At 38.8% G+C, this 23003-nt stretch overlaps 1 protein-coding gene across 1 annotated transcript in view; it reads right to left on the bottom strand.

The window, feature by feature from the left end:
* LOC140195309 (uncharacterized) overlaps positions 1–23003 on the bottom strand; it is a 193964-nt gene that overhangs the window by 50690 nt on the left and 120271 nt on the right. The window contains exon 8 of the mRNA XM_072253416.1: positions 18411–18562. Coding sequence (XP_072109517.1) covers positions 18411–18562 — 152 coding nt within the window. The remainder of the gene's footprint in view (positions 1–18410; positions 18563–23003) is intronic.

The raw sequence follows: 23003 nt of genomic DNA, 5'->3' as shown, positions 1-23003 counted from the left end.
GTTACCAGCAGCCAACATAAAAGGCTATTTCCACTCCACCAGTCAGCTAATCTTCTATCCAAGACAGTATCTTTCCCATAATACTATATAGGTTCTTACCATGGTTAGGAGCCATACGTACAGTCAAAGACCTTCTGAAAATCCAAGTAAACAATATCCACTGACTCTCCTTCATCTATCCTGCCTGTTATTCTCTCTAAGAATTCAACAGATTTGTCATGCAAGATCTCCCCTTAAAGAAACCATGCTGATTTTAACTTATTTTATCATGTGCCTCCAAGTACCCCAAAACCTCATCATTAATAATGGTCTCCAACATCTTCCCAACCACTTAGGTCAGGCTAACTACCCTATAGTTACCTTTCTTTTGCCTCTCTTCCTTCTTAAAAAGTGGAGAAGTATTTGCAATTTTCCAGTCCTCTGGAACCATTCTAGAATCTAATGATTGTTGAAAGATCACTACTAATGTCTCCATAATCTCTCCAGTTAAGGAAAAGTTACTACTCTTAAGCCATCTGAACACCATGGATAACTTCACTCCCCTGAACTTTGAAATGATTCCACACTAACAGATTCTCTTTCAAACACTCTACAAGTCATGTTCTCAGTTTGTACAGGCATATATTTTTTATTTGCACAATTTGTTTTCTTTTGCACATTGGTTGTTTGTCAATATTTAGTTACTGTATGAATACTGTAGATTTTCATAAATTCTATTGCATTTCTTTATTTTCCTGTAAATGCCTGCCAAGAAAATGAACCTGAATGTAGTATATGGCCAAGAAAATGAACCTAAATGTAGTATATGGTGATAAATGCATACTTTGGGAATAACTTTCCTTTGACTTTGACAGATGTCACCAGATCAGCTTCATTGCCTCGTACTAAGATGGCTAGTATGGCTTATAGTTGGTCTCTCTATGTATTGTGTCAGGAATTCTTCCTGGACACACCTAACAAAATCCACCCCGTCTAAGCCTTTTGCACTCAGAAAGTGCCAATCAATATCACGGAAGTTGACGTCACCCACGACAACAGCCCTGCTATTTTTGCACCTTTACAAAATCTGCCTACCTATCTGCACCTCAATGACTCTGTTGCTATTGGGCTATAGGATAGCCCCAATAGAGTGATTATCCCTTCCTGTTTCTGACTTCAACCGCCCCCCCCAACTCCACCTCCCTCAGTCCCTCCATGATGTTCTCCCTTTCTGCAGCTATGCTACTATCCCGGAATAGCAATGCCACCCCCTACCTCTTTTACCTCCTTCCCTGTCCCATCTGAAACACTTAAACCCCGGAATATCCAGCAGTCATTCCTGCCCTTATGACAGCCAACTCTCTGCAATTCCCACAACATCATAGAAACATAGAAAACCTACAGCACAGTACAAGCCCTTCAGCCCACAAAGTTGTGCCGCACATGTCCCTACCTTGGGAATTACTAGACATTCCCATAGCCCTCTATTTTTCTAAGCTCCATGCACCTATCCAAAAGTCTATCATATCCGCCTCCAACACCATTGACGGCAGCCCATTCCACAAACTCACCAATCTCTAGGTAAAAAACATACCCCTCACATCTCCTCCGTACCTACTCCCCAGCACCTTAAACCTGTGTCCTCTTGTGGCAACCATTTCAGCCCTGGGAAAAAGCCTCTAACTATCCACACAATCAATGCCTCTCATCATCTTACACACCTCTATCAGCTCACCTCTCACCCTCTGTTGCTCCAAAGAGAAAAGGCCGAGTTTACTCGACCTATTTTCATAAGGCATGCTCCCCAATCCACGCAACATCCTTGTAAATCTTCTCTGCACCCTTTCTATAATTTCCACATCCTTCCCGTAGTGAGGTGACCAGAACTGAGCACAGTACTCCAAGTGGGGTCTGACCAGGGTCTTATATAGCTGCAAACATTACCTCTCGGCTCCTAAGTTCAATTCCACGATTGATGAAGGCCAATATACCGTATGCCTTCTAAACCACAGTCAACCTGTGCAGCTGCTTTGAGCGTCCTATGGACTCTGACCCCAAGATCCCTCTGATCCACCACACTGCCAGGAGTCTCACCATTAGTACTATATTCTGCCATCATATTTGACCTACCAAAATGAACCACTTCACACTTATCCGGATTGAACTCCATCTGCCACTGCTCAGCCCAGTTTTGCATCCTATCAATGTCCCGCTGTAACCTCTAACAGCCCTCCACACTATCCACAACACCCCCAACCTTTGTGTCATCAGCAAACTTACTAACCCATCCCTCCACTTCCTCATCCAGTTCATTTATAAAAATCACGAAGAGTAAGGGTCCCAGAAAAGATCCCTGAGGTACACCACTGGTCACCAATCTCCATACAGAATATGACCTGTCTACAACCACTCTTTGCCTTCTGTGGGCAAGCCAGTTCTGGATCCACAAAGCAATGTCCCCTTGGATCCCGTGCCTCCTTACTTTCCCATAAGCCTTGCATGGGGTACCTTATCAAATGCCTTGCTGAAATCCATATACTGTATCTACTGCTCTTCCTTTATCAATGTGTTTAGTCACATCCTCAAAAAATTCAATCAGGCTCGTAAGGCACGACCTGCCCTTGACAAAGTCATGCTGACTATTCCTAATCATATTATACCTCTCCAAATGTTCATAAATCCTGCCTCTCAGGATCTTCTCCATCAACTTACCAACCACTGAAATAAGACTCACAGGTCTATCATTTCCTGGGCTATCTCTACTCCCTTTCTTGAATAAGGGAACAACATCCGCAACCCTCCAATCCTCCAGAACCTCCCCCATCCTCATTGATGATGCAAAGATCATTGCCAGAGGCTCAGCAATCTCCTCCCTCGTCTCCCACAGTAGCCTGTGACTTATCCAACTTGATGCTTTCCAAAAGCTCCAGCACATTCTCTTTCTTAATATCTACATGCTCAAGCTTTTCAGTCCGCTGCAAGTCATCACTACAATCACCAAGATCTTTTTCCATAGTGAATACTGAAGTAAAGTATTCATTAAGTACTCTGCTATTTCCTCTGGTTCCATGCACCCTTACCCACTGTCACACTCGATTGGTCCTATTCTTTCACATCTTATCCTCTTACTCTTCATATACTTGTAGAATGCCTTGGGGTTTTCCTTAATCCTGCCTGCCAAGGCCTTCTCATGGCCCCTTCTGGCTCTCCTAATTTCCTTCATAAGCTCCTTCCTGGTAGCCTTATAATCTTCTAGATCCCTAACATTACCTAGCTCTCTAAACCTTTTGTAAGTTTTTCTTTTCTTCTTGACTAGATTTATTATAGCTTTTGTACCCTACCATGACTTCCCTGTCTCATTGGAATGTACCTATGCAGAACTCCACACAAATACCCCCTAAACATTTGCCACTTTTCTTCCATACTTTTCCTTGAGAACATCTGTTCCCAATTTATGCTTCCAAGTTCCTGCCCGATACCCTCATAATTCCCCTTACTCCAATTAAATCCTCTTCTAGCTTGTCTGTTCCTATCTCTCTCCAATGCTATTGTAAAGGAGATAGAATTATGATTACTTTCTCCAAAATGCTTTTCCACTGAGAGATCTGACACCTGACCAGGTTCATTTCCCAATACCAAATCACGTACAGTCTCTCCTCTTGTAGGCTTATCTACATATTGTGTCAAGAAACCTTCCTGAACACACCTAACAAACTCCACCCCATCTAAACCCCTTGCTCTAGGGAGATGCCAATCAATATTTGGGAAATTAAAATCTCCCACCACGACAGCTCTGTTATTATTACACCTTTCCAGGATCTGTTTCCCTATCTGCTCTTCAATATCCCTGCTACTATTGGGCGGCCTATAAGAAACACCCAGTAGAGTTATTGACCCCTTCTTGTTCCTACCCTCAACCCACAGAGACTCCGTAGACAATCCCTCCATGACGTCCATCTTTTCTGCAGCCATGACACTATCTCTGATCAACAGTGTCATGCCCCCACCTCTTTTGCCTCCCTCCCTATCCTTTCTGAAACATCTAAAACCCGACACTTGAAGTAACCAATCCTGTCCCTGAGCCATCTAAGTCTCTGTAATGGCCACCACATCATAGCTCCAAGTACTGATCCATGCTCTAAGCTCATCCGCTTTGTTCACAATACTCCTTGCGTTAAAATAGACACATCTCAAACCATCGGTCTGGGCGCGTCCCTTCTCTATCACCTGCCTATCCTCCCTCACTCACTGTCTCCAAGCTTTCTCTATTTGTGAGCTAACCGCCTCTTCCCCAGTCTCTTCAGTTCGGTTCTCACCCAACAGTTCTAGGTTAAACTCTCCCCGGTAGCCTTAGCAAACCTTCCTGCTAGGATATTAGTCCCCCTGGGATTCAAATGCAACCTGTCCTTTTTGTACAGGTCACACCTGCCCCAAAAGAGGTCCCAATGATCTAGAAATCTGAATCCCTGCCCCCTGCTCTAATCCCTCAGCCACGCATTTATCCTCCAGCTCATTCTATTCCTATACTCACTGTCACGTGGTACAGGCAGTAATCCCAAGATGACTACCTTTGTGGTCCTGCTTCTCAACTTCTCAACAATTATAGTTCAATGTACTGACCCATGTTCTCAGTTCATACACCGATATCTATTTATACACTGGAACCAAATTATTTTCAGCCATTCATTGCTCAGCAAGTGCTTTCTTAAAAATGAAACTGATCAGGAACAGTGGTATGAAATATGTAGGTTATGTCTATTGCTATTACTGCTCTATTAATACTCCTCTCAAATGTAATTGCATTATCTTGTGTATGAGTAGTTGAAACTGGATTGAAATAAATAAGAAAAAACCTTATGGAGAAAATAATTCTTGACGTAGCGATGAAATAGGAAAAGTGTACAAAAATACAAAAATGTAAGATTTCAAAACTGTTTCATAGTATCTCACCTTTCTTGCCATACATATTCAGTAAAGTTGATTAGGAGAGGGGTTAATTAGGATGTGATGATTAGGATAAGAAGAGCATATTTGGAATGCATGGTAGTGATAAAAAAACAAGAATATCCACATGGTTGTTGTTCACAGTGACACTTCCTAATCCAAGAGTGCAGGGATTTGAATATATGGATAAGAATACAAATGAAAAGAGCCTGCATTTAGCTGCTGCACTTTCCCACCATAGGAAAAGATCCTGGTAGATTCTTCCTGTACCAACTCTACATTCCTTGATTGTTTCAATATTCAAAAAAAATAAGTCTCACCATCAACAATTTTTCCTTCAGTCTCACCCTCAACAATTTTTTCTTCGGCTCCTCACACTTTTTTCCAGACATGAGGGGTAGCCGTGGGCACCCGCATAGGTCCCAGTTATGCCTGCCTTTTCATTGGCTACGTAGAAGTATCCATATTCCTCTGTAATGCTCCTCAACTCTTCCTCCACTACACTGACAACTGCACTGGGGCTGCTTCATGCACCCATGCTGAGCTCACCTCCACCCTCATCTCCACTGAAATCCCCAAACAGTTCTTCCAGGTGAGGCAACCCTTCAGCTGCGAATCTGCTGAGGTTGCCGTGTGTTCCCAATGAAGCCTCCTCTATGTCGATGAGACCAATCGTAAATTAGAGGACCGCTTTGTTAAACACCTCCACTTCATCCGCCAAAAGCAGAACTTCCCAGTGGCCAAACATTTTAATTCCCATTCCCATTCCTGTTCCGACATGTCGGTCCTTATATTCCATCTTTGTAGCCTCCAACCTGATGGCATGAATACCAATTTCTCCTTCTGGTAAAAAAAAAATTCTCTCCCCCTCCCCTTTTCTTCTAATCCCCAATCTGGCCTCTTATCTGTTCTTACCTGCCTATCACACCCCCCTGGGTCCCCTTCTCCTTCCCTATCTTCTGATTGCCCACTCTCCTCTCCTATCAAATTCCTTCATTTCCAGCCCCTTTACCTTTCCTACCCACCTGGCTTCACCTTCACCTTCTAGCTATCCTCCTTCGCCTCCCTCCACCTCCCTATTCTGGCATCTTCCCCCTTCCTTTCCAGTCCTGAAGAAGGGTCTTGGCCCAAAACATCAACTGTTCATTAATTTCTGTAGGTCTGCTTTAAGCTTCTCTGAACCCTCCTCACACCCACAAACATTGACATACAGTATTGCACTTGATCCTCTCATCCAAATCATTCAGAAAGATTATGAACAACTGGGTTCTGGCACCTAACCCTCTGAGAACTCAACTACAGCCACCTGACACATTAACCATCTCTAGGCTTTCACATATGCTGCTCATCCTATTGCGTTCCTCCAGGAAGTTTGTTTTTTAGCTCTCATGAGTAACTTATTTATTCCTTATCTGTTTTCTGCACATTAAGCAATCCTCAGTCCATGTCGGTATATTACCCCCAGTCCATTTTGCTTGTATTTTGTTTTGTAACCTCTACCCCTTATCGAAGTTGAACTAGTCATTTTTATTTGCTTGGCTATTCTGATATAATGCCTTCATTCTCAGAGCTTGACTGGGCTTTGTCAGTAAATTTTGACAGTTTTATCAATACAGCAATGGTAGAAATATTAACTGTAATAAGTGCTTCTAAAACACTGTAGGCTGAAAATACAGCAGTATATATGAATTTAAGTAAGATTAACAGGAAGTGCTTGCCTACCATGATGAGCAAACAACCTGTTTCCCCACACACAAAGTATAAATTCCTATTTCATTGTAAAATGTTTTATGAAACATCGTCATCTGTTGAAGTGACAACAATGAAAGTGTTTCATTTCAAACACGAGAAAATCTGCAGATATTGGAAACCCAAAGCAACGCACTCAGAATGCTGGAGGTACTTAGCAGGCAGGCAGCATCTATCAAAAAGAGCAAACAATTGACTTGAACGACTGATGAAGTGTCTCAACTGTTTACTCTTTTCTATAGATGCTGCCTGGCCTGCTGAGGTCCTCCAGCAATTTTTGTGTGTTTCATTACAACACCCACACCAAAAATATATAACCATTCCTGTTCATTTATTTTCCTGTAGGTCTGATATTCAAATAGATTAACAAAATATAGTCATTTAAATGTTTTGAAAAAGAGTTCATCGCATTTCTACTCAAGTACTTAATAAAACTAAGCAACATAAACAATTATTTTGAATCCAAAAAGATTTCTATTAAAAAATATCATTTTTAGCATACACCACACATCAACTTAGAGTATCCAAGTCAGTTAAAAATATTTAAGTAATAATTTCACTATTTTGGCAATAACTTCATTTGAAGATTATTTCACTCTAAGTTCAGATTCCATGTCAATTTAAATAACCAAACACATAAATCTTATAGACCACCATGTGACTGATGTAAACCAATCAGACTGAAGGAAATATAATGAATTGAAAATGGACTTCCTCTTTACCTAAACCAACTGTCTACTAATATGACAACTGAAATAAATAAGTATACATATCTAACAAGTCAAGCAGGGATTAAATTTGGATGCAGTGTTGCCAATACAGAACCACAACATGTATCACTTACTTTTTGTGTAAATGTTGTGTTGTCTTCTAACTGACATGATTGTTACGTAAGTGTGCTCTTTGAGTGTCTACATACTCCAACTAGAGCATAAGTAGTTTGCAACACCAAAAGTTATCTTGGACTACATGGAGGTAATGTGCAATGGATCACTTTGCGGCTTTCATTTTACCATACAAAATAAAGTATTGATGACATAAGGTTCTTAGTAGGTTTAGAAAGAAATAGAGCTACACTCTTCCAGCACAGTCTTGGGCCAAAACTGATGACCCAAAAGCATGCAGTGTCATAAGCAATTTAATGACAGTATGTGACTTGTTAAAGCCAGGGAGTTATTTTTCAAATCTATTATCATCTACAGCCTATCCCTAGAAATGAAGGACACCCTAGATATGAATGAACTCTCATAATATTATTCATTTAAAATGTGAAGCACACAGCACATACATACATTCATTTCTATTAATGGTACAATTAACTTCCTCTCTCTTCTCATTTTTATCAATTGTTCTTATTGATGTTGCATGCTTGTACAATGCTGCCAGTACAATGTTATAGAAGTATGATTCCCATAGTCAGTGGGCAGAATTGGACTTGTGGGCAAAATTGACTAATGGACATTTGTAAATCGGAAATAAGAGAAAATCTGCAGATGCTGGAAATCCGAACAACACACACAAGATGCTGGAGGAACTCACCAGGCCAGGCCACATCTAGGAAAAGAGTACAGTCTGTAAATAGGAACCTGCTCAATACCCGGGAACAGTCTTTATACCACTAACCTCATCTACTCAGTTCATACCATTCTTCATTATTCATCTGCCAATAATCTCCAACAAACTCAACTCATAGTTTATCTCATCTTCACACATTATAGCACTCCTGTGAGCCTTCTCCAACAGATCACGCCTTGCACGTCTCCAGATTTTCACCCTTGATAGACACATAAGCTGAACACGCTGCTAGCATTCACTCCCACAATTCTTTATCTTGCCAGAAAATTTCTTCTCAGTTTGAAGGTTCTGTTAATGTAATGCACATTGCTTCTCTTTTCTAACTCCCCTAACCACAACCCAAAAGGGTTCCTCTTTTCATAAACCTAAAAAAATACAAAGGGGAGAGAAGGAACTGCTGCTGATCAGTGAACCTTGGACAAGCTAAATTTGTAAGAGTTGTTTGTACAGTATTGGTCAAAAGAAATTAATCCAGGGGAATAGTGGAGACTAACTGAACCTCACAATTGCACCAATGAGCTCTGTTCCTTCTGCACCAGTTTCATAATTTTCTTCTTACTCTAATTTTTCCTCTTCCTCATTTGGCAAAGTTACATAACCTCCGGCATGCGAAATGAGCGCGTATTAGTTTGTAATGCTCCGCAGTCTGCAGCAGACTACCACTACTCACAATATCCAAATGGACAAATGAAGGTACCTAAAATGCATTTGCTTTGGCTACTTAATATTTCTGATGGACAGCTAGTTTCCAATGCAACTGTCCTTTGATTTCTTCACTGGGGCCGTTCACCACCTGCCAGTATATTTCCTCTGAATCCGTCACATAGTACTTTTTTCTTGAAAACAGCACGAGTGGAATCCTACAGAAGAATAAACCATGGCACCTGCTTGGATATCTTAGTCAGAGAACTCATTATTCTGAAGTTGCAGATACACTAAATATCAATGAATTGGACTTCGTTTTGATTAATGATTACTCTGCATTGAGTTGAGGGTGCCTTTAGCCATGAGCAAAGTATAAACTAGTAAACTAGTATGAACAAGATTAACTAGCATAAAGGATCCAGCAATTCAACAGAATTCAAAAGTACTCTCTAGGGTTCTTCTGTTCATGTACATGTCCAATCTTATTAAAACTCCTAAATGCATTACCTGACAATCATTATGATTAAACTGCCATTGCCCTGCTCACCTTACTACCAGATGATTATTATTATCATCATTCTGTGTCCGGATTGTCCTCCTTATAATCAACAAAAGAAGCAATTTCTATGTCTTCTGCAAACTTAGTAATCGAAGAGCAAGGATCCCAGCACCAATCCCTGTGGTATTCTATTAGTCGCAGGTGTCCAACCACCAAAGCTATCCTGCACCATCATAGTTTATTCCCATCAACAAGCCATTATGAATCCAATTTGACAAATCATTTTGAGGTTAAGGTCAGTTTTGTGGGTTGAGGCACTTTGGGTCAAAATTGCTTTTAAATGAGCATCAGTGGCTACAAAGCTCACTTTAACAATTCCCTTTTACATTGTTTTGGCTGATTTCACATACAATGTGCTAAAAAATTTGGCACATACTCTACTCCAAATATTTTAAGGTGGGACCAAGCAGCTTTTTTGCCTTCTTTTACCAGTGATTATTCAGTTGTGAACATATTGGGATTTAGTTGGGGATAGTAGATCCAATTCAACCATTTTCAATTTCACCAAACAATGCAGCCAGGAAGAAAGATATCAGCCAAGATTTTAATTGTTGGAGATTACACAGAAGTAGCTACCTATCTGTTTAAATCCCAATTTCTTTTTCATAGCCCTGGCAGTGGAGTGGAATCTCTCAAGATCACTGCTTGTATCCAGGAATCCAAAGAAAACCTATTAACAGGATAACTGAGATAGGGATCGTTGTATGTGGAAAGACAGTATTCAGGAAAGGGAATAACTGAGCAATTCTTATAAGGCATAGAAGGAGTCCTGCTGTTCTTAAAAGTAACTTGTGTCCAAAAAAAAGTTCATCTTAGTTTCCTATGGCCATATGCTGTCTGGCTGTTTGCAGTCCATTTGCACTTTAACTTAAGCCTCTAGTATCCAAAACCCAGGAATGGCTTGAACCTAATACAACACAAAATAGGCCATTTGGCCCATGATGTTGTGCTGACCTTTTAACCTACCTCAAAATCAATCTCACACTTTCCTCCCATGTAGCTCTCCATTTTTTTCACCCATGTGCATAACCGATATTCTCTTAAACGTCCCTAATGTATTTGCCTCCACTTTCATTCCTGGCAGTGTGATTCATGCATTTGCCACACTCTGTGTAAAAATCCTATCTCTGAAGTCTCTCCTATACTTTTTCCAATCACCATAAAAGTATGTCCTCTCATATTAGTCATATCACCCTGGGGAAAAGATTAAAAGCCCCAAATTATCGAAGTAAAAGTCCCTGCACTTCCATTGTAGCAGTTGAACTCACATGAACATATGCAAGTTTATTCCTGCTTCACTGCCTCATCTTTCTATACTCATAACTGTCCTCAAAACATCTTTTCTATCTGCTCTGCTAGTTCTTCATACCATCATGTAAATTTAGCTTAGATTGTTATTTAAAAAGGATATATTAAAGCATTTTTGCAAGAGTTGCTGGCATACTGCACCAAATCTGACGGTATACAACAAATAGGTTTAAGTCTAGAAGTGGTAGTCATGTCTGTTCATGCCAATAAAGTAAATATTACACTTCTTTATGGTCCATCCTTTTTAAACACAATAACAACATTAGCAATCATGCCAGTAATGGAAAACAAAATTGTCCTGAAACATTAGTCCTATAAATATCTAAACTTAACCTATAGTAATCAAAAGAAAAAGACAAGATGAGGAAAGTCCTTTCATCTCATCTCACAGTCATCTAACTCCCATTGTGGCATTTAGCTGATTTTAAATTACCTTAGTATTTTGGCTTCTCACAACCTGCCTACAGAGAATAAATAGGAGTGGACCCAATGTGGCAGAAGGCAACTGGTTGAGGTAAATAAATAATATTTTACACCATTTTTCAGTATAGAAGATGATGTTTTGAAATCTCAATAATCTAAGTTGTAGCTGAAGTTCTGGATGGGCTAAAATTTGATTGGTGAAGTACCGTAAATACTAGCCATGTTCAAAGAGATTAAATCACCTGGGTACATACAAGAGTGCTGAGGGAAGTAAGGGTGGAAATTAAAGAGGTCTCAGCTATAATCTTCTAAAAATTTCAGAAGTTCCACCAATCTTCAAAACCAAAACATGGAGGGATAACCTGAATAATGACAAACACTTGGCCTTGGGAGAAGTTTGAGAGGAAAAAATAGACACAAAACTACCTCATGCTTAGATGAGTGTGACTGATTAGAAGACGGCAACATGAATTTGCTAAATATATACTGTGTCCAACTAAGGTGAAGTTTGTTGAGAGAATTTTTTTTTATAGTGACTTCAAAAAGGCCTCCACATCATTGTCATTAGGGTTGAGGATCATAGAATGAAAAAGGGATAAATTGCTAAATAACAAATAGCAAGTGAAAGGTTGATTTTTGGACAGAAAGAAGCATACGGTGGATTTACTTGGGGATTGATACTGGGGCCATTGCTTTCGTTAACGTTTATTTATTTACTTATTCATTTACAAATACAGCGCAGGACAGGCCCTTCCACATGTTTAACATTAGCTGAATCACAGGACAATTTACAATAACCAATTAACCTACCAACTGGTGCATCTTTGGACTGTGGGGGGAAACTGGACCACCGGAGGAAACCCATGCAGTTACGGGGAGAATAAACAAACCCCTTACAGACAGTGCTCAATCTGAAATCTGAACTACCATACCCCAAGCTGTAGCAGTGTCACACTAACCACTATGCTACCATGGTGCCCCATGGCTTGAATTTAGCTGGCTTGAAATTAATGGTTTGAATTTAGGTGTAAATTTTCAAATTTGCAGGCAGCACTAAACAGTCATTGTGAACTGCGAGGAGGATAGTAATAGACCTTAAGGAGATATGGTTGAAATCTGCTGATTGGTGGCAGGGGAAATTTAATGCAGATAACTGTGGGGTCTTAGAATTGGTGGAAAGAATAAAGAAGTAGCAATATAAACTAGAGGACATGAGAATAGAGAAGTCTAGAAGTAATGTATGTATGCATATTTTGATGAAGGGAGCAGGATACAAAGCAATTTAAATATATATGGTATTCTGGGTTTTCCAATGATGACATGGAATATAAGAACAGGGAAGTCAATGATGAATCCCAATAAATCAGCAGTTCAGCCACAACTATTATGTCCAGTTTTGGGCACCAACCTTCAGAAAAGATGTGAAAGCTTTCGTGAAGGTGCAGTTCAGATTTATTAGATTTATTCTAGACCTGAGGGACCTCACTTATGTGAACAGACTTGAGATGCTGGCAATTTCACCAAGGCAAAGAAGTGATTGTGCAGAATTTGATTAGTGGTATTTAAAATTACAATAGACATAGACAAGGTAAAGAAACAATGCTTCCATTAGCGGAAGGGCCAATAAATAGAGAATACAGAATGAAGATAATTAGCAAATGAATCATAAGAAATACAAAAATATTTTTAATATATATAAACATTGCAAGTTGGTAAAGAGTGTAATGCATTGCCTGTAACAATAGTGGAGATGGATTTATTAGGGGGAGTGTTTACAACAGGGTGGTTAAGTGTCTGAAAGAAAAAGAATTGCAAGGTTATCTGGGGAGCATGAGTGAATGGGACAAGCTCATCTGATATTTCGTGGGAAGGTGGAGAGGATCGGTAACTTTAAACTCCTTGGTGTTAACTTGGCAGTTGATCTGTCCTGGGACTAACACATACAGTAAGTGCCATCATAAAGAATGCATAAAAGAGTCTCTATTCTTAGAAGTTTGTGTAGATTCTGCATGTCACCAAAATCTTTGACAAACCTCTATAGATGCAGAGGGGAGAGTATCCCAACAAGTTGCATCATGCCATAGTGTGGAAATGCCAAAACCCAGGAATGAAAAAGGCAACAGAAAGTGGAGGATACATCCCCGTCTATCACAGGCAAGTCCTTCCCCACCACGAAGTACATGTACATGGAGCACTACTACAAGAAAGCGGCATCTATCATCAAAGAATCCCACCATCCAGGCCATGCCCTCTTCTCACTACTACTATCAGCAACAGGCACAGGAACTTTAGGTCCCACACCACCAGGTTCAGGAACAGATACTACTCTACGACCATCAGGCTCCGGAACCAGCATGAATACCTTCAATCACCACTAATCTGAATTGATTCTATGACTTTCAGACTACATCCAAGGATTCTTTACAACTCATGTTCTCATAATTATTTTTATTTGCACAATTTGACTTCTTTTGTACATTAGTTTTTTGTCAGTCTTGGTCTGCTTACGTAGTTTTCATAAAGATCTATATTTTCCTATAAATGCCTGCAAAAAATGAATCTCAAGGTAATATATGGTAACATAGACGTACTTAGAAATAAATTTATTTTGAACGTTGAACCCTTCTATGATTAATATCTCTATATAAATGGAGACCATTCTAAAAACATCTGAAAGGTTTCAATATAAGTAAATTCTCATATTCTGCCGTAATAAAATACTAATGGTGAAGCAAACAGAATAATACATTATTATACATTAATACAATTATACATTAACATATGAATATATTGTATGGATTTTAATATTACAAAAATATTAAAGAGCAAGAAAAGTTGGATTTCTTTCAAAATGGGGGGGGGGGGAGGTTGCGAAATCTCATTGAGACTACTGAATATTGAAAGGCCTAGGTAGAGTGAACGTAGAGAAAATGTTTCCTACAGTAGGGGAGTGTAAGACCAGAGAGCACAGCCTCAGGATAGAAGAATGTCCCTTTAGAACAGATATGAGGATGAATTTATGTAGCCAGAGGGTGGTGAATCTAGAATTTATTGCCACAGACAGCTGTGGAAGTCTAATCATTGTGTATATTTAAAGAGGTTGATGGGTTCTTGATCAGTAAAGGTATCAAAGGTTACAGGGAGAAGGCTGGAAAATGAGGTGGAGAGGGAAAATAAAACAGTCATGACTGAATGGCAGACTCAATGGGCAAACGGCCTAATTCTGCTCCTATGTATTATGGTCTTACGATTGCAATAAATGACAAGGATTTTTTTAAAATTCTTGAAAGGGCATATTATATTAAAGCTGAAATTTTCAGCATTAAAATCTGTTGTCTGTCAGCAATTATTATCATGCCAGCAATAGTTAATATGGCATGCATAAGTACTTGTTGCTTAAAGGGATCAGATGTTGGAAATTGCAGGATGTAGACAATCAGTTTAATCATCATGCATTCTTAAATCATCTTACAACTGTTTCATAAATTCTATGGAACCACAGTAGCGTGAAAAATGTAACCTGTAACAGGAAGCTTTAGGCTTTTATGGATTTTCCTCAAATAAATATAGAAAATAACATTAAAATAACTTTATCCATATTTGAACAGTGCATGCAAACATTGAGCTCCTAAGTTTTTTTACTGTATCATTTTAAATGTATTGTTTTTCTACAATTAAAACAAGTAAGAAGACAAAATTGTTTTACTACTGCAGTCCTCTGACAATTTTGCAATGGTATAAATGAAGGAGGTGGACATACATCTTCACCAAAGGAGGCATAAGGCACTCCTTCCCTCAGCATGCAGGCTGGACTATTTCTGAAGAGTATTGATAATGGCTGGGGTTGCCTGTCTTGTAAAGACAATGTCCAGAAGAAGGCAATGACAAACAACCTCTGTAGAAAAATTTGCTAAGAACAATCATGGTCATGGAAAGACCATGATCACCTACGTCATACAACACAGCACATTATGAACAAACAAATAAAAATTAACAGTAGTATCTCAAAGTGCAATCATAGGGATCCATTGTTAGGAAAGGATATGAAGCAGGCTGCTTCCACAAATACAAGATGAGTTAATTGCCACATCTAGCAATAGATTTCTGATTGGTAAACATCGTAAATACCCCTCAAACGTAGCCTTGTAACAGAATTTAGCACCATAATGACTTTTACAATCAGCTGCAGAGCAATATCTCTGATAAATGCTAGAAAGTAAGATGATGCATTATGTATTAAAGTCAGGCCTGTTTGTCTAGCGTTGTAGATAGAATACACCCAGGCATCATCCAGAAATTCTACAGTACCCTGGAGAGAAATATGCAACAATGGATGCAGTGCATTGCAGAAGAAAGCAACAAGCTTAAGTATATTATCAGAGGAGTTTTTCACTTTTATTAAAGTTCATTTCACAGATTCTCATTTTAACTTGGACAGCTCTACTGGTCAGCCCAAAGGAAGATTTTAGGGAAATCTAGCAGCAGAGAAGCTGTATTGAATCACATGAAAATATGCTTACATAACATTATGGACAATTTGACTAATTGGATACAACATGCAAAATAATAGTGTCCCGCTGGAAGATAAAAAAGGAATCAAAAACATCAAATAAGAGCAAAATGGTTTCAGATTATGTAAGGTATCTGAAACTTCTTGTGTTCAATATAATTAGTGTTCTTATGAAACTTTTCTTCGAATTTACTAATGTTCTATGGTGATGTTCAGTACTTATTTCCCAAGTAGTCAATACTTGTCTCCTCTGCTCAGCTGAGAGATGTTGAACAGATACCTGGTATCTGCCTACTTTTGCTCCTGCTTTTCTTCAGTCTCTTCCTCCATGGTCCTCAGACTCTGGTTTTCCTTGCTGCATTTTCTCTGGCATTATCTGCTGTTTGGTTTGCTGGTTTCTGCAATGTTATATAGTATTGCCACACCTTTGCTCTATATTACAGGGTGATCCTCAAACTAATTCAGGAAATCTAATCTCAATTTTAAAAGATTAAAAACTTTTTCCACACCATTTTTGGTTTCTGATTGGCTGTTGTTGTATCAGTGCTTAGCTGTTGTGACAGCAGTAGGCAGGAACCAGGGAAGTAGAGGATAATCCTTATCCTCCACATTCTACTGGCAGTGCTGGCCTCTAAGAATACCTGGTAGTTCAGACCTTCCTGTAAACATAATGTTGGCCAAGAGGAATTTTCTTCTGATTACCCTTAACCACTTGCATGCTTATGAAGTGGAAACTATTTATGTTGAAGGAAAGGTCTTGGAGAGGGACATGAATTGGAAAAATATAAGTTATGAGCCAAATGCTTGAATGATGCATCTTGGTCAGCATGGGCCAGTTGGGCTGAAGGGCCTAAAACAATGTTCTATAACCATATGAGTCTAAAGCTGGGAGCCCTTATGGGCACACAACTGCAGTCTAATGCTGCAGGCACTTGTAGGAATCGAGCAATACCAGCAAACCTCAGTGCCCTGGATTTCATTCGCTCCTCATTAAAATGAAAGTAGATGAAATCATTCTCTGTGAATACAGTGTTTTCTAACCTCTCTGATGTTTTAGACAGCAGCAAATTGAGAATCAAACTAAGATTTCTATCAGCACTTGGGGAACTCCTGTGATGAGGAAATTAAGTCCACGTGAACTTGACTAGACATCAAAGTGCGGATGAAGAGTTATCCTACAGCACTGAACATTATTGAGTGCCGAGTCTGAAAATTGAAGACCCAGGTTCAATGAGATATCTGAAGTTATGCAAAGAGTTGGCTCTTCACTGATAGGCATGTGTTTGCCACCAGTCCAAAGATCCCTGACCAACCTTGAGTGGTCAGTAATAACTAAATCAATGCCTCCAGTAATGAAATGCTGCCACGATGTCACTACTGAGGCACTCACTGCTTCGGTATCTCAACTACTCAATGTTGGAAGAATTACCCGGTTATTTTTCACAAACTCGGTGAACTTTGGCTGTGTAGGCACAGCCTATATTCAGTAACACATCTATCTAGTATGTTCTCCCAATATCAACAGAATTGAATAGCAAGAGAAAACAAACTAATTGTGTTTTCCTGATGAAGGCTTTCGGCCCAAAACATTGACTGTTCCATAAATGCTGCCTGGCCTGCTGAGTTCCTCTAACATTTTTTATGTATGACCTTCTCTTACTTGTAGCATTTGGAATGGGATAATTTAATGATTGCAATAGATTAAACCTTTGAGCTGCAATTACTTCAGGACGATCAGAAATGGATGTGGTTTGAGTATTTCTTTATGACATAGAGGAGGACATTGAGTCCATACAGGATCACAAAGCAAACTCATTCCATTAATAACTTCCAATGTGACCTATTCCCATCAGCCACTGTCAGATTCTACTACCCATCTACACTAGGGACAATTTACAATGGGCAGTTAATCTAACAACCTGCTCATCTTTGGGACACAAGAGGAAATTTGAACATCCAGATGATGATATCATCACGTGGATATCTGACATCCAGAAAATGTCAGACATGTTAGTGTGAATAATCTACAGGGAAGCCTATTTGAATTTCACAGTTAGTGAAATTGAAACAGGCTTGAAGTGAAAGTTTGTCGTCTGCCCTAGGTAATATTGTTTTCATTAACACAAGCACTAAAGGCATGGATGTTAATTGATCTAATTTCTAGACTTAGTTGGGCAGTCAAGGCCATTTATGAAGAACAAAGTAATTTCCTCTTGTGGTTTCCATAATGCATTTGGAATCACTTGGGTACACAGTTCACTATGTTCCATATATTTAAATTAAGGGAAAAGTAGTAGGATTTGGATGAGATTTCAAGATACAGTACCTTAATAGTTGCCATGAGCCAGTAGTATACAAGTAAAACTGCATTATATTGTGTCACAAAGTAATCATTCATTACAATTGGCAATGGATTTTGAACAATATGAGCAATATCAATTTAAAATTCCTTAACTGAAATTTCAATTAATATACCATTTCAATTTTCAAATATCCATTTTTCTCTTTTTCTCACAGTTGCACTGGGAATCTATGCAAAATCAAAGAATTATCTTGGGTATTGTAGCATTAGCAGCCTCCATTTAAATACTTTGCTCCTCCCAAGATACACTACTTCCTTTAACATGTAAAATAAAAAAGGATAAGGCTCTCTGTATAATTTGCTTTATCTCAAGTAACACATATATTAGACAGAAATAAAATGCAGCTGTTTCCTACCTGTCGATACTTGGTTTTCTTTACCGAATCGAAGGTTTAGTGATGGCTTCCAGGGCATGGCCCATGGCACAGTCTTCATTGTGAACGTGCATTTTGCACCATTAAATAGGGGTAGAAGAGGTGAGACATCTGTTAACCAATGGCCAATGCGTCTGTAATTATAAATTGGAAAGATATGCATAACTTCTTAAGCAAAGGGAAAAAGGGGATAGGAGAAAGAAACTAAAAGGCTAACTATATAAGGATTGTATATAGTGGATTATGGTTAATTGGGACACATCACAATCAGTAAACTTTGGCACAATTAGCCAAAGTTTCATGGAACTAGTTAAAAAGGTATATAAAAGACAACTTGCAATTTAACTGACTAATAAAATGTATTAAAATGAAACAGAAAAATATTAGAAAACTATCAATACTACTACAGTACTATAAAACTATTATTAGTTACTAATAGTTATCGATGGAGAAATTTGTCCAGTGTACGCTGCGTATTCTTTTGATTGATTGTAAATGAACAAAATCAGTGCAGACACCTAGTGCAGATAATGTACTGCCTTCATACAATGCTTTTGACAATTCTATCATCCAAATCTTCATTTTCATTGTAACATTCAATATGAACCTCAATACCTTCAAATTCTTTGTACTTCCGAACTTGTTGAAGTAGTGAAATCATTTTAATTTCATTCACTTCCTAACTTGTTGAAGTAGTGAAATCACTTCAATTTCACTCACGGCCATTTCTGGCATCTCCAGGCTTGAATGCTTGAAGTCGCAGTGAGCAAAACAAAGCTGAATTGTCTTATTGCTTTTTGAACCCAAATATGCACAACTGATGCTATTTAAAAACTGTTCACTCTAAGCAAGATGTTGCGCTTAGTGGTCACACAAGTACATGATACTGACGGTCGTTAGAAACTGTTCAGCAACAGTCTCCCGTCCTAATTAAGTGGCATAGTGTCTGAAATAAATGAAGGGAATCCTGGCTATTTTCTTGATTCATTTTTGTTCTTTTAAGAGTTGGCCCAAATAAGCAACTGTCCAAATTAATTAATTTCAGATTTCATCTGTAAACTGAGTATTTCAGATATAGCTTTCTAATCAACACCCCCTATGATTCTGCTCTTGGGGCTGAACTATGAAGATTTTGACTTTTCACCTGTTCTGAGTCCAAGTACAAGTAAACAGAGGAAGAAACACTGCCAAGAATTCAACTTCTCTGCTGCCCAGTCAGTGATTGCTGTTGATAATTTGCATGGAGGGGATGGCCAGCATCCTGAATACCACCTTATCTACCCACATTGGACCCTTAAGGGATTTATGGTCTTATGCACCAAGGGTCCTCTGCTTCTCAAAATTCCCTAGAGCCTTCCCATTCACTGTACATGTTCTACCCATACAAATCCTAAAAGTGCATAATTTTGCAAATATCAGGATTATATTTCATTTCCCAATATAATTGCTGATATCTGTAATACCCGTACATGACTATCCTCCTCACTGCCATCAATATCACCAAATTTTGTGCCATCTGTAAACATGCCAATCATACCTCCCAAACTCAAATCCAAATTATTAATATAAATAGCAAAGAGTGAGGATCTCAGCACAGGTTCCTGTGGTACACTGATGGTTACAGGCTTCAAATCATAAAAGCAACTTCCACCATCGAACTCCATCTCCTTTTCGTAAGCCAACTTGCTTTGAATTCCATAGGCTCTAACATTTTGGACCAGCCTTTCATATGGGAGCCTATCAAAAGCTTCACTGAAGTCCATGCAGACTACATCAATAACACTAGTATCATCAATAGATTTTGTTAATTTTGTCAAAAGATATCAATTCAATTACACTGGACAACAAAATATTTGCTTCCTGAATACTTTTGGATGTACCTTATGGATTTTAGGTTGCTGATCATGAAAATCACCATGAATTTTCCCACCTATACTTGTTAATTCAATACATAATTGAAGTCAATTTAAATGTTGCCCATAATGTAAGCTGGAAAGCTTTTATTCTTGTCCAGGCATGCATGGGCATGCTTAGGCAGGGCAGATGCTGCATGACAAGACAGGTTTTAGAAAGATTATAAAAGCAGCAATGCACACACTGTTCTATGCATTGCCTTTACGTGTAAATTGGATTGCAATCACACTGATGCGTGTGCTTTACACGCATAGCATATTGTGTGTACTCATTATAATAAACTAATTGTATTTTCAGGAGTATTTATGATAGAAAAATGTCTTATCAATGTTGCAACAACAACAATACTTTGTTATATTTGCGGTGAGTATATGCTTAAATCTCAAAGACAGAGCATGGCTCCACTTATTAAGAAAGACTATGAGGTCTACTTTGGGTATAAGATTGATGACAAGACAAAGCCTGGGCTCCTCATACTTGTGTGCAAATTGCACTGTCAATGTTAGAGCTTGGCTGAGAGGTACTTGGAAGTCAATGCCATTGGCTGTCCTGATGTCTTTCATGAGAGCAGAAGCATCATGTGACAGACTGCTACTTCTGTCTGACCAGTGTGTGTCTGGTTTCTCTGCTAAAAGCAAGAAATCCATTGAACACTCCAATCTCTCTTAGGCCATGAGACCCGTGTTGCATGACGATAGTCATCTAGTACTGAAACATGAAGTCTAGCAGAGGAAGATGAAGATGCCATTATGCATGAGTCAGAGATGGAAAACAACAGATTCTGAACCCTTTATGTTGAGTGAGCCTCATCTGATAACTCAGTCTGAGGTAATGACCTGGTCAGAGACTTGGGTTTGTCAAAGGCAAAAGCAGAATTACTGGGTTCAAGACTGCAAGGATGAAATCTGCTGTCACCAGGCATAAAAATTTCTGTGAAGGATTTCAGTATTTGAGGCAGATGTTCGAAGAATAACTGATGCTAAGATTAAGGAAGGCATTTTTGTTGGCCCACAAATCAAACAGGTCATCAGTGACAGACAATTCAAAGAACTTCCAGTGGGACTGGAGAAAATCACATGAAAGCATTTAAGGATGTTGTTGAAAATTTTCTTGGCAACTACAGAGCACCAACTATGTGTAGCTGGTTGACAACATGCTTCAAGCAAACAAAATCATGAAGTGCAACATGTCATTAAAGGTTCATTATCTGCATTCCCATTTAGACTAATTCCCTACAAATCTTGGTGCTGTCACTGACGAACATAGTGAAAGGTTTCACCAGGACATTGCGGTCATGGAGAAGTGGTATAAGGGCAACTAGAATCCATCAATACTGGCTGATTATTGTTGGACACTTAAACCAGAAGCCTCAGACACTGAGTACAAATGAAAATCATCAACAAAACATTTTTAGCTGAGTTGATCTATTGCAAAGCGTCAGCACCGTTATGCAATTAAATACATTACATTCAATAAAAGTTAATTTCTTGTTTCTGCAAATTCCTACGTGATACAAGTAGTCCGAAATTATATTTGTGTTCAGCTTCAAGTGGTCTATCATAGGCACAAAATTCTGAGGAAGCAATGCTTTGAAAAAAATTGCTGTCCAGTGTTATAGTTTCTTCTCTCTGTCTGATCATCTTCAGTAGTTATTCTTTCTTATCAGTCTAACTTGCTTTTGGCGCAATTCATTTTACCGCTGTGGAAGTATGATTACCATATCAAGTGATATTTATTTTCTGACTTATTGACAAAATTGACTTATGTACATCTGTATAAATGGAACCAATTTCGGAAGTGGGGTCTGTTAGAGTGATTTTTTTTTAGGTAGATGATTTGTTTACACTTAGAATGACTTTGGCCACCAGACTTCTATTTGACAAAGTACTGTGGATTGAGTCCACAATAATGCACTTCCTAAAAAAGTGTGAATACCAGATGCTTCTGGCACCGTAGTTTGACCTGACGCTGTAGTTTCGAAGACAGTATTATCTATACATAATAAATATTAATTGTCTTCTATTTTAGCACATAAAATGCCAAATAAATATATTGTGGATTTAATTGCATTCCTAAAGGCTGTGGATACTAACCCAGACATGTTGGCGTCGGAAGGAAAGGATGAAGTTAGGTGGTGTGATATTTTGTATGTAGCTTCAATAGGAAGCATTGTCTATGCATTATCTATAACTTTATAAGAAGAGATTGCCTTTGTGTTTAGCATATAAATATTGAGCCCACATTGGGCTAGAAGACCTTTCTACCAAAACCGTCTCCCTCCGTATGATGCCTGCTGTACCTTGTTGTGTCGAATAAAGAAGCTGTTTTGTATCTACCAGTGACTCTGTCTCTCCAGTGATTTCATCCACGCTACAACAGGGTCTGCTGCCTACTCATATTAATAGGAATCAATTTGTATATTTGCCTGAGTATGTAAATTGATTTCTGTTGATATGGATAGGCAGCAGACCACATTTGTTTGGATTGCTACCTGATGGAGCATTACTTAGTAAATGTATTCTTAAAAATTGTGGACATCTCCTTTCGCAAAAAATTCTGGAAAGGGCCAGGTAGTTGCTTTCCTACTACTTAACTGAAAGTTCAGCCCCATAAAATCTGTGCTGCACATGCATAGTTTTGGTACCACCGATGCGGCAGAGG

This window comes from Mobula birostris, chromosome 3, assembly GCF_030028105.1.
Source record: "Mobula birostris isolate sMobBir1 chromosome 3, sMobBir1.hap1, whole genome shotgun sequence".
Taxonomy (NCBI): Eukaryota; Metazoa; Chordata; class Chondrichthyes; order Myliobatiformes; family Myliobatidae; genus Mobula; species Mobula birostris.
Note: the sequence above shows the minus strand (reverse complement) of the source record. Positions and strands in the feature narration are given on the sequence as shown.